Below are 16829 nucleotides of genomic sequence, written 5' to 3' on the forward strand. Positions count from 1 at the left end.
GTCATGGGTTCGTATTAAGTAGCTTCATAAAAATAAAGAAACTGAACTTTGGCCTAATTGGCCACAAGCACTGATATTGATTTTGGTGATTTGCAACCTGAAAATTATTTTCAGATAAAACGTTTTTTTTTTTTTTTTTTTTTTTTTTCCAACGGATGAATCCACTTTCTTGCACAGGAGACAGCAGCAGTTACTTACCATTAACAAGTAGGCTGCATAATCAGATAGGAGATTTGCTGTGCCTAATAGGGATTAGCTGGAAGGTTTTGCAGAGGAGGAGAGTCTGAATAAATTCAGTGTACTGCCTAAACAGGTGATGAAAGGGTCACTAGTGTGAGCATTCCCAAACAGCTTGTAGATTTCACTGCAAGAAAAATACAAGTTTAATTGGAAATGGTATTTGAAAAACCACCTATGGGGGGTTGGATCAATTCTGAGTGAATTATTACCAGTGACGTGCCTAGTAATGTCTGGTGAGGCACAGTCAGATGTACAAATGAATGAACCTACATTTTATTCATGATTTGAATGACAGAACAAGAACGAAATACACAAAAATAGTTAAAAAAAAGTATTGTCTTACCTTAACATGGAATTTAAGTGCTGCTCCTTTGGAATAAAAGCTGTTCATAGATAATGGAAGATAACCTATGCAATGAGGAAAAAAAATACCGTATGTCTTGACTTGTTGTAGGCTTGCTAATTAAGTCACATTTATTCGTATAGCCGTTGATCACAAAATGTCTCAAAGGACTGCACAGGCCATAATTACACGATCCCCTGATCTGAAACCTACAAGCGGGCAAGGAAAAACTCAGAAACCTCAGCATGAGAAAAATACGACACCTTGAGAAGAGGCCTCACAAGTGGTAATCCCCCTTCTAGGATGACCAGGGTGGAATAGATTTAGTATTGGGTAACAGTACACAAACATAGTGAACATCAAAAAACATAGGTAATATGTAGATATTGTCTTAACAGTCCATGACAGCAACGACACCTTGAGCCTGTAAAAATGTCCAAAAAGTCAATGACAGCAACCACACAGCTTCCCATCTCTGCTATAATACTAATGCTATCAGTAATACTATTTGGAAGGGGGCTGAGGTGTGCACCAAATCATAATCATTGGTCTCACTTTTGCGCACTGTGTTATATAAATAAAAACAACGGCAGAACATAACATAAAAATGTAAAGTGAAAATAAAGTATGAAACAGTGAAAGATGAGAAGTTAAACAAATAAAACTAAATAAATAACATCATTTAAAAGTCATATTAAAAAAGTGGGTCCCCCCTCACCCACTGCGACCCTAGGGAGGATAAGCGACGCAGAAAATGGATGTATGGATTGATCTTGAGCCTCCTCTTGAAAACATGAAGGGACTGTTCCATAGATGAGGACCAAAGTGGCTGAATATTGCTTCACCTTAGGATTTGGTCCTCGCCCTAAGAAGCCAGTCAATCCACTCAGAGGATCTCGAGGACCATGAGGGCTGATATAATAAAATCAAACCAGACATAAGAAGGCCCATTAAGACATTTCAAAATTAGTAAAAGCACCTTAAAATGATCCTAAAATGCACAGGGAGCCAATGCAGTGATCTTAAAATTGTGATCCTTTCAGTACTTGAAATGCATATTTACAATAAATGACAACAACAATGCATTTTCTATGTCGTGACAAATATTCAAATTCGTAAAAATATCTGTCATTGAAGTCTTTGTTTTGGTTATCCGTTTCTATTACCCGTCCTTACATCTGTTGCGGATCGATTAGTCAGGTCTGCTACACAGCGGAGGCTCCGCGGTCCGCCGACTAGCTCCTCGAGCGGCGCTGCTATCGTCGGTGTGGCGTGCTCTCCATCTGCGACCGCCTCTTTTTTCCTTTTGCTTTGAACGGCTCTCTTCGTGCGTTCCGATCTAGGTCGCCCGATCGCCATGGGCAAGCGGGAGGAAGAGGAGATCATTCGAATTGCCAAGAAAATGGACAAAATGGCGCAGAAGAAGAACGGGGTGAGCGGCACTGCAATGGATGCAATGAATGCCAGGCGGGTGTTTGGCTAATCAGCCACTGATGGGGACGGCAAGAGACAGAAGTGGCTCACTTTTGGACTCAACGCTCCTCTGTGGGCAATGTCGCATTTGTTGGGGCATTTTTGTTGATATTGAATCCTTCAAAAGTGTCAGGAAAGATATCCCAATGGGTGCTCACTTATATGTTGTTGTTTTAAGACATAGCTTTTTAGCTAACTGTTAGCTGCTAGCAACGACAACGGTAGCAAGTCTCAGAACAGCTCATCGAACTTGAGATTCTGGAATTTGATTATTGTGGCTTGTTAAGAGCTGGTCGTTGTTTAACGGGACATTTTCCCTTCACAGTCTGGCGCTTTAGATCTGCTTAAAGAGCTACGCAGCGTCCCAATGACACTGGAACTACTACAGGTACAGAACACAACAGTGCATGGTGTTAAGATGTAGGTCAGGGGTGTCAAACTCAATTTACCTCGGGGGCCACAGGATAGAACAAACATTCTCTCGGGGGCCGGACTAGTAGATTAGAGAGAAAAAAAGAGAGAAAGAAATAAGACAAAGCGAAAGAGAGAAAAAGAGGGTGGGACAGAGAGAGAGAGAGAGAAAAAAAGAGAGAGAGAGAACGTGAAACGTGAGAAACAAGAGATAAAGACAAATAATGAGAGAGGGGGAAAGAAAGAGAGAAAGAAAAATATCCAAAGAGAAATAGAAAGAGAGGAGAGAAAAAAGGAGAGAAAGAGAGAATGGGATAAGGAGAGAATGGGAAAGCAAGAGAGAGAGAAAGAGAGACGAGAGAGAGAAGGAAGAATGGAAGAGAGAGCAAAATAAGGTAAAAAGACAAAGAGAGAGAGAAAGAGACAAAGAGAGACACAGAAAGTGAAAGAGAGACAGCGAGAGAGAGAAAAAGGGAAGGGAAAAAAAGAGAGAGAGAGAGAAATACAAGTCCACCGTCTTTGTGAGAGGCACCTGGCTTTGGCAACATCAAGTGGACATATTTCAACCTACAGCTCGTTTTTCTCTTGCGCTTCACTGAGCGTTGTCTCGCGGGCCGGATTCAATCCCTTAGCGGGCCTGATCTGGCCCCCGGGCCGCATGTTTGACACCCCTGATGTAGGTGAACCGTTTTATGAGTTTTCTTTCCCCTGAAATAGGAGACAACGTCAAACAGCAACAATAATAAGAAAAGACCTGTCAAATTCTCCAAATTAATGATTTCGATTCACCCCATTAAGCAATAATAAACCTTAAAAACACTACGCGCACCTGTTTACTCTCAGCAAAACTGACTACCTATATTATTTCTGTAAAGGCGTTTATTTACTCAGTAAACAACACGAACGAGTCTTTAAATATCTTTCTTGCTTTTTTACCACATACATGCTACTGAAAAAAATACGACAAGAATGCGACAAAAATACTACTGAAGAAATACTACAAGAATCCTATAAAATACTACGACAGAAACACTACAGAAATATGACTAAAATCCTATTAAAGATGTACTACACAAATATTACTGTAGAACTACTACAAGAATATAACAGAAATACTGCAATAATCCTACTACTGCACAAAAATACTATTATACAATGACAGTAGTACTACAAACATACTACAGAACTATACAATTTCAACTAAAATATCGCAGAAATACTACAAAAATACGATTGCAGAAATTCTACAAGAATCATGCAAAACACTACTGCAGGGATACTACAAGAATACTGCAGAATTTTTTTGAAGAAATACGCCAAAAATACTCCAAGAATATAACAGAAATACTACAGTGGAAATACTGCAAGAATTCTACTACAGAAATGGAACATAAATACCACAAAAATCATACAAAAATACAATTACAGTAATACTAAGAACTTACTACTGAAATATTAGAAAAATACTACTACAAAAATACTTCATAAATACTTAAAAATCTTACTACAAAAATGCTACAAAAATTCATTAACCCCTACATAATTAACAATTCCAATTGCCATTATGAAGTGATAATAAACCTTACAATCACAATGTGGCACCTATTAAAAACTTTCAATCAAAGAAAAAAATATTTTCAAACAAAAAACCTTTACGTCGATAAAAAAAATGGTTTCAATCAAAGGAAAAAGTGAATGCAAAAAAATTGACACTCAAAAAATTGCATTTGAACACTTTTTTCGTCTTTGATTTGTGCAGCCCTTTAATTCTCTGTGTGACTAAGGGCTATTCAAATAAACATGACTTGACTTGACTTTACTCACTGCAAGACAGACTAAGTACAATAAAACACTATAATTTATGTAAACAAGTTAATTGTTTTTACCAAAAATATGCTTATACAAGGATAACATTTAATAGTGTACCGTGATAATACAGTAAAGTATTAGTGATCTACGATGACGTTGTGGCCTGCTACTAGTGACTGAGATTTCCGGATTTGAGCCCAAATTGGCAAGACAAAATTCGTCTAACCCAAAAAAAACCATTTCTTTTACCTCCTAAAATTTTTTTTGAAATGATCAAAACATTTATAAAATATGAGGAAAACGTATTGGTTGACCGCTATTAAGCATGACTTGAAAATAAGAAGAAATCTATTATTTGAGATATTCAATGTCACACGCAATTGAATTGTTCTGTTAAACCTCACAAGATTTACGTTTGATGTAATTATAATTTATAGAAATATAACAACTTGCTTTAAGAAAAGCCTGGCAGCTTGATTCTGAGTATTCTAAGTATGTTTGATACCCCATTTTCTCAAACTGATATCCAAATCTGGAATGGTCTTTGATACTTATAGCAAAAACAAATAACATAAATACATACAATTCTCTTTCCTCTGCAGAAGAAAAATGACTGATAATATTGAAGTAATACATTGAATCCCAACAATGCACTTTTCCTTCATTTGGTATTTTACTTTCCATACATTGATTTTCAGGTTCCCGATTTTTAAAGGGGGCGTGTATTGTTTCGTGCCTCCTTGTTAGAAAGGCTTCATTAAAAAACTACAGCATTTGAAAGAGAGCAAAAATACATGGCCTATCATCTAAACGTGCTAATTAGCACTCGATTTCGGTTGCACAACACAGTGACATGTAATGGTCAAATAATACACACTGTTGCTGAGACTTTTTAAAGTCTTGTTTCAGAAAAATAACAGTTCCTATTATAAATACTTCCCTTTTTATTAAGAGAACAATGAAATTGATTGCAGATGAATAACTAAGAATAGTTTTTATCCTGTTTAATTATGTTACTGCTCCATGTTCTCATAATTTGTCGTCTTGCAAAAAGTCCAGCTCAAGTCACAAAATCTCATCACTTTCAATAATGGTCTTTGGTAAAAATATCCCATAGTATGCCTTTTCCTCCCTAATATAAAACCCTGCAAAATACACCAGTTATTTATTTTTATGATATAGATATATATATATATATATATATATATATATATATACACACACACACACACTCATATACACAGTATGTCACAAAAGTGAGTATACGTCACTCAAATTTCTGCAGAGATTTCATCATAATTTTGAATTAAACAACACTGAAGAAACATCTCTTTGACACAATGAAAGATAGTCTGTAAAGCTTATATATCAGTGTATATTTATTTTTTCCCTCCAAAAACTCAAAATATTTAAATATTAGTAGCTAAACCCCCGGTAACAAATGCGCCCTGCGATCCCCTTTCTGGTGCGAGTGCATCATTCTCTACTCCACTTTTTCACAGTACATACTTGAATTTGTGTTTTCCTTCATAAAATGCAACTTCCCACGTCCAGTTGCACTCATTCAGCCCCAAACCATGACATTACCAACACCATGCTTGACTTTAGGCATAACGCAAACATGTTTGTATTTCTCACCTGGTCGCCGCCACACATGCTTCCTACCATCAAAGCCAAATAAATGAATCTTTTTCTCATCAGACCAGCATATATCTTTCCAGTAAGCCACGGTCTTTGTTTACATGCTTCTTTTCATTGTGTCAAAGTGATGTTTCTTCAGTGATGTTCTATTAAACATTTTAATGACATCTCTGCAGAAATGTGAGGAGTGTACTCACTTTTGTGACATTATATATATATAAAAATTCCTTTTGAGCCAAAATTTCAGCTCAACCCTGATTACCGGAATTGCTGGTAATCTTTGAGACTAAATATTCTTTCTCTTGTCCACAACAGTCGACCAGAATTGGGATGTCTGTAAACGCCATTCGCAAACAGAGCACAGATGACGAGGTGACATCTTTGGCCAAGTCTTTGATCAAATCATGGAAAAAGCTTTTGGGCAAGTAAAAATGCTTTTTTTTAATGTTGGGATGAAATTATAATGTATTTCTTCCATCTTTTTACTCACAGACGAGCCCGCGAGTGGCGACAAATCCTCAGATGAAAAAAGGAAAGAAACAGCCCCCGCATCTCCCTCGCAGGGAAGTCCGGAGGCGAAAGAAGAAAGGTAACATTTGTCCCTTTAGTGCTATTATTTATTCGTTTTCCTGTCTCGCGTGTGGATTATGTCTGTCACATTGCTTCACATCAGCAGCTCCAGCAGTAACTCCAGCAGCAAGAGCGAACACGCCGACGTCTCCAACTCTCTAATCAACACTTTCCCTCGTGCGCCCGGCACTTCTGACTCCGTACGGATCAAGTGCAGAGAGATGCTGTCCAACGCTCTTCAGGCCGGAGGTACCGATGCTAGCACCCGATGACAGTTTGTTATTGTGGTTGTCGTACTGGTAGAGATTCACATGGTAGCTTTACTCTTGCAGGCGACTACATCGCCATTGGTGCAGACTGTGACGAACTAGGAGCACAGATAGAGGAAAATATCCTTCTTAGTGAAAGCACGACATGAGTCTGGTGGTAGTAGGTCCTGGTTTTCATTGAGCAAATGTATTGGCTTGGTTCCCTTAACCGCCGCTCTTCACGCATATTCAAAGAGTTCAAAAACACCGACATGAAGTACAAAAACCGGGTCCGTAGCCGAATTTCCAACCTAAAAGACATGAAGAATCCCAATTTGAGGAGGACTGTGCTGTGTGGGAGTCTCACCCCTGAGCGCATGGCCAAAATGACTGCAGAGGTAAACGTATTATGCATATAATTTTGGTTGATAATGTAGTACAGTGATATTTTCCCGAGTTGCTTAACTCAAGACAAAAAGGACCTCTTATGAAGACAGTATGCTTGTCCATAAAATGTATGTACTGTACACAATTAAATTATGTTGCATAAATATTTCTTTTCATTTAAAGATACGTATGTAACCTGATTTACAAACTTTTTAGACCCTTATATTCCTTTCTCCCCCTCGGATGGGTCTGGCCTTGATGCGGCGAGGGGGCTTGCGTGTTCCAATGACCCTGGAGAGCGATACCGTCGGGAGCTTGCTCCTGGTAGGGTCACCCATGGCGGGCCGGTATCCGGGGTAGGTTCCAGACAAACAAAGACCCCAGTGTGTCGGTACGCTGTGAGGTGGCAGCCCCACCAACCGACTATCCTGCGGAGGGCTAACATCTCACCCAGGAGAAACCCCCTTTGTTATGAAACTGACCAGAGAAAGAAGCCGGACTGACCAACACGGTAACAGACCCCAGCCTGCCCCCGACCAACGAGTACGGATCGACCTTCGTCGTAAGACCCGTGTCGCCACCTGGAATGTCCAGACACTCCTTCGCCCCGGAGCTGCCACCCTGCTGTCCCGAGAGCTCTGTCGCTATAACATCACCCTGGCAGGGTTTTGTGAAGTACGATGGCAAGGCAATGGTGAAACAACAGCTGGCAAACATTGCTACATCTGGAGTGGACCCGAGAGTCGGACCGGCCTTTACGGTGTGGCTCTTGCAATTCCACAAGGCCTCCGGAGGTCCCTCATCAGCTGGACACCCATAAGCGACAGACTACTGTCTGCTCGCTTCCTCCACCATCACGGCAAGGTGACAGTGATCGTGGCCTACGTCCCCACCGATGTCGCTGATGAGGATGCGAAGGACGCGTTCTTTGACCAACTCCACCAGGCGGTCGACCAAGCCCCACCACACGACGTCACCATCATCCTCACTGATGCCAACGCCACTCTATCCAGCAATGATCGGTCCCCCGGCTCACCTGTCGGCACCACCTTCGTTGACAGCACAACAAACGACAATGGCAACCGCCTCCTCCTCCTCTGCCACCAAAACAACCTCTGTGTTGCTGACACCTGGTTTCCCCAGAAACGCATCCATCACTGGACGTGGTACAGCCCAGATGGCAGAACCAGGAAGGCATTGGACCACATCCTGATATCACGACGCTGGAAGTCGTTTGTAACCAACTGCCGGGTGTTCAGACAAGCACAGCTTGGCAACACAGACCATCGTCTGCTGGTGGCCCAGCTCAAGCTAAAGCTCCGAGCCAACCAGCACAAGACTCTGCCTCGCCCCGACTCCTCCCGACTCAGCGACCCAAACATCGCCAGAGACTTCAGTTGCTCCATCCGCCGCACTCTCGATGCCCTGGCTCCTGACAAGCTGACAGACTGGGCGGCCCTCAAGGAAAGTGTCCTCCAGTCTGCTCACAATGTCCTCGGACGCCCGCGATCCTCCCCGAGAAAGCCCTGGATATCAGAGAGGACACCCAACATCATAGACCAGCGGCGAGAGGCCCGGCTCCGAGGCGACCTCACGGAGTATCGGAGACTGAACCGCCTGCGCAATTTGGCCATCGCTGAAGATAGGGAAAGGTTTTGGCAGGCAGAAGCCCAACAGCTTGAGTCCACGGCCAACAACAACAACATGAGCCGCGTATTCAGTTTACTACTCCAAGCCTGTAGCGGCCCACACATGAAGACAGCCCTGGTAAAAGACTCAGACGGCAACCTCATCATGACAGAAGCCAACTGCCTCGCGCGCTGGAAGGAGCACTTTAGCCTCCTCTTGCAGCACAGCACCATCCCGGCTGATCCCACCCTCCTAGTGGCTGCAAACACGGCACCTCCTAGCGACGCCTGCTGCACAGACCCTGTAACACCCGAGGAAGTGAGAGCTGCTCTGAAGAAGCTGAACACCAAGAAAGCCCCCGGCATCTGTGCCATTACCGGTGAGATGCTCAAGGCCGGCGGTGATGGCATGGTGAAGTGGCTAACCTGCCTATTCAACCAGGTGTGGGAATCAGAGCAGCTGCCCACCGACTGGACCAGAGGAGTCATCATGCCCTTCTGGAAATGCAAGTGTGACAGGCTTGTCTGTGGAAACCACAGAGGTATAACCTTACTCTCCATCCCGGGCAAGGTCTTTACCAGGATCTTGCTGAGCCGTGCCTTTCCAGCAATCAGAAGATGCCGCCGTCCCCAGCAGGCTGGCTTTATGCCCAACCGCTCCACAACGGACCACATCTCTGCCGTCCGTTTGCTGATAGAGAAGACCCGTGAATTCTGTAAAGATCACCATCTGTATATCGGATTCATTGATCCGAAGGCCGCCTTTGACACCGTCTGCCACTCTTCACTGTGGAACATCCTCCAAGCTCTTGGAGCACCACCCAAGATCATAGCCCTGTTCAAGCTGCTCTACAGCAACACAGAGAGCTGTGTCCGTATCAACGGCATTGACTCCGACTGGTTTACTATCTCCAGCGGCGTTCGTCAAAGCTGCGTAACTGCTCCCGACCTTTTTAATTGCATCATCGACCATCTGATGTTCAGGGTTAGTGAGCGCATCCCCGGAGTGTCTTTCGGCAACTACCACCTGACTGACCTGGAGTATGCTGACGACACCATCATGCTCAGCACTTCCTACAGCCAGCTGAGAGACGCTCTGGGCATTTACAGCGAAGAGGCAGCGTGGCTTGGCCTCCAAGTGAGTTGGACGAAAACCAAGTTCATGTATGTCGGTGATGGACCAGATCCACCTCCCATCCAATTTGGTAGCGACATCTTAGAGCCTGTCAAGAGCTTTGTGTATCTGGGGTCCATGGTGACAGACAATGGGGACCTAAAACCAGAGATTCTCTGCAGAAGAGCCCTGGCAGCATCTGCTCTGCAATCTCTCTGGAAACCACTCTGGCGGCACCAGACTATCGCACGCAAAATGAAGCTCCGCATTTACAACCTCGCCGTACTCTCTATCGTGCTTTATGGCTCAGAAACATGGCCCCTGAACGATACCCTGGCCACAAGAATCGACGGTTTTGATAGCAGGGCTCTCAGAACCATCAAGAACATCAGGTGGCCCCAGCGAGTCTCCAATAAAGAGCTCAGAGCCCGCACGTGCCAGCCCCGAGCATCTTCCTTGGTCGCACAACGCCGCACCCGCTGGTTTGGCCATGTCCTTCGTCTACCACCAGACCATCCGACACGAGCCATTCTCCAGTTTGACCCAAAGGCCGCAGGCTGGAGACGACCACGAGGGAAACGCCGCACTCGATGGCTCGACGTCGTCGGGGGCAACCTCCAACAACACGGAGTTGCTGTAGAGGATGCAGAACAGCTGGCACAAGACTGCCAGCATTGGAAAAACCTGGTTCATCTGGTCGGCTCAACGCATAGGGACGGGACCCCCCGACCTACGCTGGAGCAATAATCAATCAATCAATATTCCTTTCTGTTTTTCTCTCTCTGTCTATTCAGTTTGTCCCTGTCTCTGTCTGTGTCTGTCTGTCTCTATTTGAATGTGTTGAAAGGTTTCCTTTATACAATTAGATGCTTTACAGCCACTATATCTCAGATTTGACCACTCTTATAACTTACCAACCACACTTTTGTCTATGTTTAGAGTCAAATCAGTATTTCTGAGAAAAATAAAACCTTTTTAGATTTATCTTTGTTCGTGTCTTTGTTTTATGAAGTAGAGGACAACTTGATGAGGACAGCTGTCTGAGTTATAAGTCATTCCTCTGGCTTTGTGCAGGAAATGGCCAGTGACGAACTGAAAGAAATGAGAAAGAACTTGACCAAAGAAGCCGTCAGAGACCACCAGATGGCCACCACGGGGGGCACGCAGACGGATCTGTTCACATGTGGCAAGTGCAAGGGCAAATGCTGCACCTACACGCAGGTCTGTCAACACCGACTGGCAACCTTTCGTTTCGATTTTGCGACTTTGGGTCATTGCGATGTAACGGCTCCTTTTTGTGTTTTTGTTAGGTTCAAACTCGCAGTGCTGATGAACCCATGACCACGTTTGTCTTCTGTAATCAATGCGGAAATCGGTGGAAGGTTTGTTGCTTCATTTTTTTTTTTTTTTCCAATTCATTTTTGCCCTTTTGGTTTTGTGCCGAAAAAGATGGCACACAAAAATACGTGCAGCAATCCCCCGTTTTTTTTATGGTGGTTGTGTTCCGAAAAGTTTCCACGAAGGAGAAACCTTTATTTATGATGCGCTATATTATACACTGCAACAAAAGAACAAACCCTATTTACAAATTTCAAAAATATTCGAACAACTTTACAGGCAAGTATTTGTTTACTTGTTCGTCATGCCGAGACGTGCGGGTGGGCAAAAATGACTCCGCAGCTATATATATATATATATATATATATATATATATATATATACTGGACTGTCTCAGAAAATTAGAATATTGTGATAAAGTTCTTTATTTTCTGTAATGCAATTAAAAAAACAAAAATGTCATACATTCTGGATTCATTACACATCAACTGAACTATTTCAAGCCTTTTATTATTTGAATATTGCTGATTTTGGCTTACAGCTGAAAATAACTCAAAAATCCTATCTCAGAATATTAGAATACTTCCTCAGACCAAGTAAAAAAATAATTTTATAACAGCAAAACTAAATCAAACATTTGAAAATGTCCATTGATGCACTCAGTACTTGGTTGGGAATCCTTTTGCAGGGATTACTGCATCAATCCGGCGTGGCATGGAGGCAATCAGCCTGTGGCATTGCTGAGGTGTTATTGATGCCCAGGATGCTTCGATAGTGGCCTTCAGCTCATTTGCATTTGTAGGTCTGGTGTCTTTCATCTTCTTCTTAACTATACCCCACAAATTCTCGATGGGGTTCAGGTCAGGGGAATTAGCAGGCCAATCAAGGACAGTGATGCCATGGTCAGTGCACCAGTTACTGGTGGTTTTGGCACTGTGGGCAGGTGCCAGATCATGCTGGAAAATGAAATCCTCATCTCCATAGAGCTTTTCAGCAGATGGAAGCATGTAGTGCTCTAAAATCTCTTGGTACACAGTTGCATTTACTCTGGACTTGATGAAACACAGTGGACCAACACCAGCAGCTGACATGGCTCCCCAAACCATTGCTGACTGTGGGAACTTCACACTGGATTTCAAGCAACTTGGATTTTGCTCCTCTCCAGCCTTTCTCCAGACTCTGGCGCCTTGACTTCCAAATGAAATGCAAAACTTGCTTTCGTCTGAAAAGAGGACTTTGGACCACTCTGCAACTGTACAGTGCTTCTTCTCCATAGCCCAAGTCAGACGCTTCTTCCGTTGTCTTGAGTTCAGAAGTGGCTTGACCATGGGAATACGGCTATTGTAGCCCATTTCCCGGACACGTCTGCGAACTGTGGCTTTTGATACCTGGACTCCAGCTTCAGCCCACTGTCTTTGAAGCTCCCCCAAATTCTGGAAGCGGCTCTTCTTCACAATTTTGTTAAGGCTGCGGTCATCTCTCTTGGTTGTGCAGCGTTTCCGGCCACATTTTTCCCTTCCAACAGACTTTTTGTGGATATGCTTTGAAACTGCACTCTGTGAACAGCCTGCTCTTTGATAAATGTCTTTTTGTGTCTTACCCTCCTGATGAAGGGTATCAATGATGGTCCTCTGGACAGCAGTCGGATCAGCAGTCTTCCCCATACTTGTGATTTAGTTTACTGAACCAAGCTGAGTGTTTTTAAGGCTCACGAAACCTCGCAAGGTGTTTCGAGTTAATTAGATGATTCAGGTGATTAGTTGAATAGCCTACTTGTATACTTTTTCATGATATTCTAATATTTTGAGACAGGATTTTTGAGTTTTCCTAAGCTGTAAGCCAAATTCAGCAATATTAAAATAATAAAAGGCTTGAAATAGTTCAGTTGATGTGTAATGAATCCAGAATGTATGACATTTTTGTTTTTTTAATTGCATTACAGAAAATAAAGAACTTTATCACAATATTCTAATTTTCTGAGACAGTCCAGTATATACATAAAACGGCCACCGAGGAGGTCATTATTGCGAAAACTCCCTCAAGCTGACTTGAATTTTTTTATTTATATATTTTTTATTTCTGTCAAGCAAATAAAAAGTAACTTTACTGTCAAACTAAAAATTTTAAAAAAATCTTCCTGCTTTATCACACTACTTTATTAAGGACACGATCCACTCTACTTCAATGATATTTTGTCGCCATCATGTGGACGACAAAAATGTGGCGTGAAAACAACTTTCTAAACAACAAATAAAAGTACTGTATGATTTTATTCACAAACAAATTGTGTATTTTCACATTTAAATTTTGAAAAACAATCTTGCTACTATATTGCACCATTTATTGGTTATGAAATATGATTGGTTGACCGGTTTAGGCACTTGTGCAGATAAAGCGGCTCTCTTTTGGGAACCCAATAAAGGCTGATGTCTTAACTTTGCCCCAAAAAAGTAAATTACACACTTAAGTTATTAGTGTGACAATATTTAATCATTCTTCTGCCAGTTTTGTTCGTCTGGTTGTAAACAAAAGATAATTCTGAACATTTCAAAACTATCCACTCTACTTCACATATTTTGTCACCATCATGTGAACGTTATTTAAACCACTTGTACTTTCCTTTTGTGGGTCTAACTTTATTGGCAATAGAAAGCATTTTCCCTGGCGTTTTGGTGCTTTTATTGGTCCAGAGCGTTTCGTTGACATGATGGCCTTAAAAAAAACTTGAAATTGAAAAGAAAATAAATTTCTGCATATGCAATGTAGATTCATCCAGCTGTGTACAGTTTGAACCGCAATGTTTTTAAACGCAAAGACATACACAGGCAGAAAAGGGGCAGGGGAACTGTTTAGCCAATCAGAATGCAAATCACAACGAATGGTGATGATCCACAAAGTAGCGAAACAGCAAAAAACAAACTGCGTTACAGTAAGGGATTACTGTAACGCGCCCCCCCCCCCCTTTTTTTTTTAAATTTACATTGTGTTATTGTGGGATTCATTTTTTTGCGCTAAATTGAGTTATATCTGACTGTCCTATAAATGAAGATGCTCATAATAGGGAAAAAAATTGTAATTATGAACATTGTCGCTACTATTTCAGAAAGATGTAATTTTTTAGAGACCGCAGCCCAAAATTTCAAAAATATTCAAACAAAAACACTGTTAAAAAAAAGTAAGTAATAAGCTTACAATACCACTACTAAAAAGTGAGTGAACACTTAAACTCTAAAAATTACGATATATTCTGTATTATATGAAAGGTTAGTGGGATGTTTTGACACGTTCTAAGGCAGGGGTGTCAAACTCAATTTAACTCTGGGGCCACACGATTGAACAAACATTCTTTCGGGGGCCAGAATAGTCAAATTAGGCGAAAGAAAAAGAGAGATAAAGAAATAAGAGAAAAGGGGAGGGAAAAGGAGAGAGGGCGGGACCAAGAAAGAAAAATAGAGGGGGAGAGAGTGTGAGAAACAAAAGATAAAAAAACAGAGAACAGAAAGAGAGGAAGAAAGAAAATCCATAGAGAAATAGAAAGACAGAAGGAGAGAAAAGAAAGCGCAAAGGGTATGAAGAGAGAAAGAGAAAAGAGAGAAAAAGAAAAAAGGAAGTTAGAGCAAAAGAGGTTAAAAGGCACAGAGAGAGAAAGAGACGAGCAACAAAGGAAGATAAAAAGAGAGAGACAGAGAGTGAAAGAGACAGACAGAGTGGGAGAAAAGGGTGGAAAAGAAAGAGAGAGAGAGAGAGAGAAATATATACAAGTACAGTGTCTTTGTGAGAGGCACCTGGCTTTGGCAACATCAAGTTGACATATTTCAACCTGCAGCTTGTTTTTCTCTTGCGCTTCTCTGAGTGTTGTCTCGTGGGCCGGATTCAATCTCGTAGCGGGCCTGATTTGACCCGCGGGCTGCCTGTTTTACACATGTGTTCTAAGGGATGGGCAGAGCACCCGTATGATGCGGCAGGGGTAAACCAGTTAAAGCTGTCAGGCCCTGCTGTTGAACCGAAGAGTGTGTTGTGTCCCGTTTCATCTGGAGTGACGAAAGCATGATCGACTTGGGTGGCGAGGTGCTTAACTTTTTGGGGCATTGGGGTAGGCCATGGTCAAAAAATAAAATATGTGTGTTTTTTGCTACTTTTTCCCATTTTTTATTTTCTTAGTTTTTGTGTAAGTGTTCGTCTTGCTGTCCGTCACCCCTCTCGAGGGATATGACCAGGGTAGATGGATAGATGCTGTAAAACACCCTTTTTAACCTAAAAAATAAACTCAAAGTTTGGTTGAACGTATACACGAGGTTTTACGGAAATATGTTTTTGTATTTGTGCAAAGATTGATTAATGGAATATATCACTCAAATGTAACCAGAATTGAACCTGGGTCTCTGCAGTGAGAGCCCGGAACCCTAACACTAGACTACCACAGAAAGGCATTAGTTATTTTTCCTTCGCTTTATTTTTACTCATGGTACCAGAGCCAAATATTAGAGAATGGAGAAAACAGCAAGTCATCCTGAAATATATAAACACAAATAAGTGCAACGAGGGAAACAACTCTTTTGTGTAAATGATGGTGAATCTGCCTATGAATGACAAATATATACATTGAAAATTTTAGGTTTATTTTGTGTTGTCAATAAATTCATCTTGGCTGCTGTTTTGTTTGGAAATTGTCAATGCACTGATGCGTATATTTTTCTTTGTCCTAGTTCTGTTGAGTGTGCCATTACCTTCTTTTGACGCTTGGATGAGTAGAAAAATTCCTGGACCAGGTCCTGTCAATGGGCCTCAGATTGGAGCTTCTTTCTTTCTTTCTTACCACGTGGTGTATGCATTGTACACCAGATGCCATGTAAAAGGATGCCTCTCGCCTCGGAATTGGACTAAACCCTGCTGTGCATAGTTTGAGCTAATTGTCAATCCCGCCCTCTCTGTCAAATGCAAACTTTTACTATTGTTTATAGTCTGTTTCCACTTCCTAGATGTATGCAATCAAGCTTGACTTGTTCTTTTATCAGCAGTTTTTTATAAATGTAGATTTAACACAGTGGACAGTGTTATGTTTTCCCTCCACAACACTAACATATTGTTTTATTTAATTTCCCCAATAAAGTCAAATCCATTTGATTAAGAAGAAGGTGATTGGTGATTATCATTCTGATGGCTTCAAGCAAATCATGAAAAACTGAATCCATACAGTGTTAAGTAGCTGTAAATACATTGGTGCCTTAAGATAGGACTGACCCAACATTTTTGTCACTTTGAATCTCGGTTGTTTTTTTTTTAATTATTATTTTGTTCCAACTTGCCAGCACAAACTGAGTGCTGACTGGCAGCACTGAACTCAACTCCTTTCATAATAAAAAGCTTTTTAATTGTCCTTCCCACTTCATTTACTGTCATACTTAACAAAATATCTACATATATTGGTGTTTGATTAATAACATTAAGGGGGCATTGGTTCATGTAGCGCCTCCTAGTGGTATGAAAAAAACCCCTCATTAATTAAAGAACAACACTGATTTTAAAGTACTTGTAGGTTGAGAAATTTGAATTTCCTTAACAACACAAGCCTAACCTAGAGCAAGCTGACTTAATTGTCCGCCATTTTGCAGCTATAAGTAAAAACT

At 41.6% G+C, this 16829-nt stretch overlaps 1 protein-coding gene across 2 annotated transcripts; it reads left to right on the forward strand.

Annotated features, from left to right (window-relative positions):
• The first annotated feature begins 1764 nt into the window (after positions 1 to 1764).
• tcea1 (transcription elongation factor A (SII), 1) lies at positions 1765 to 16579 on the forward strand. Of its 2 annotated transcripts, none has more exons than XM_088326161.1 (10): positions 1765 to 2015; positions 2382 to 2444; positions 6233 to 6338; positions 6410 to 6506; positions 6591 to 6736; positions 6820 to 6876; positions 6979 to 7133; positions 10939 to 11085; positions 11175 to 11246; positions 15909 to 16579. In XM_088326161.1, the coding sequence occupies exons 1-10, from the start codon at positions 1941 to 1943 to the stop codon at positions 15915 to 15917; spliced, it is 927 nt and encodes a 308-aa protein (XP_088182287.1). In that variant the 5' UTR covers positions 1765 to 1940; the 3' UTR covers positions 15918 to 16579. The 2 variants fall into 2 exon arrangements, with proteins under 2 accessions (XP_088182287.1, XP_088182294.1); XM_088326168.1 differs by having other exon boundaries at positions 6594 to 6736.
• The last annotated feature ends 250 nt before the right edge of the window (positions 16580 to 16829 follow it).

This window comes from Urocampus carinirostris, chromosome 1 (genome assembly GCF_059441175.1).
Source record: "Urocampus carinirostris isolate Australia breed hairy pipefish chromosome 1, RoL_Ucar_1.0, whole genome shotgun sequence".
Lineage (NCBI taxonomy): Eukaryota > Metazoa > Chordata > Actinopteri > Syngnathiformes > Syngnathidae > Urocampus > Urocampus carinirostris.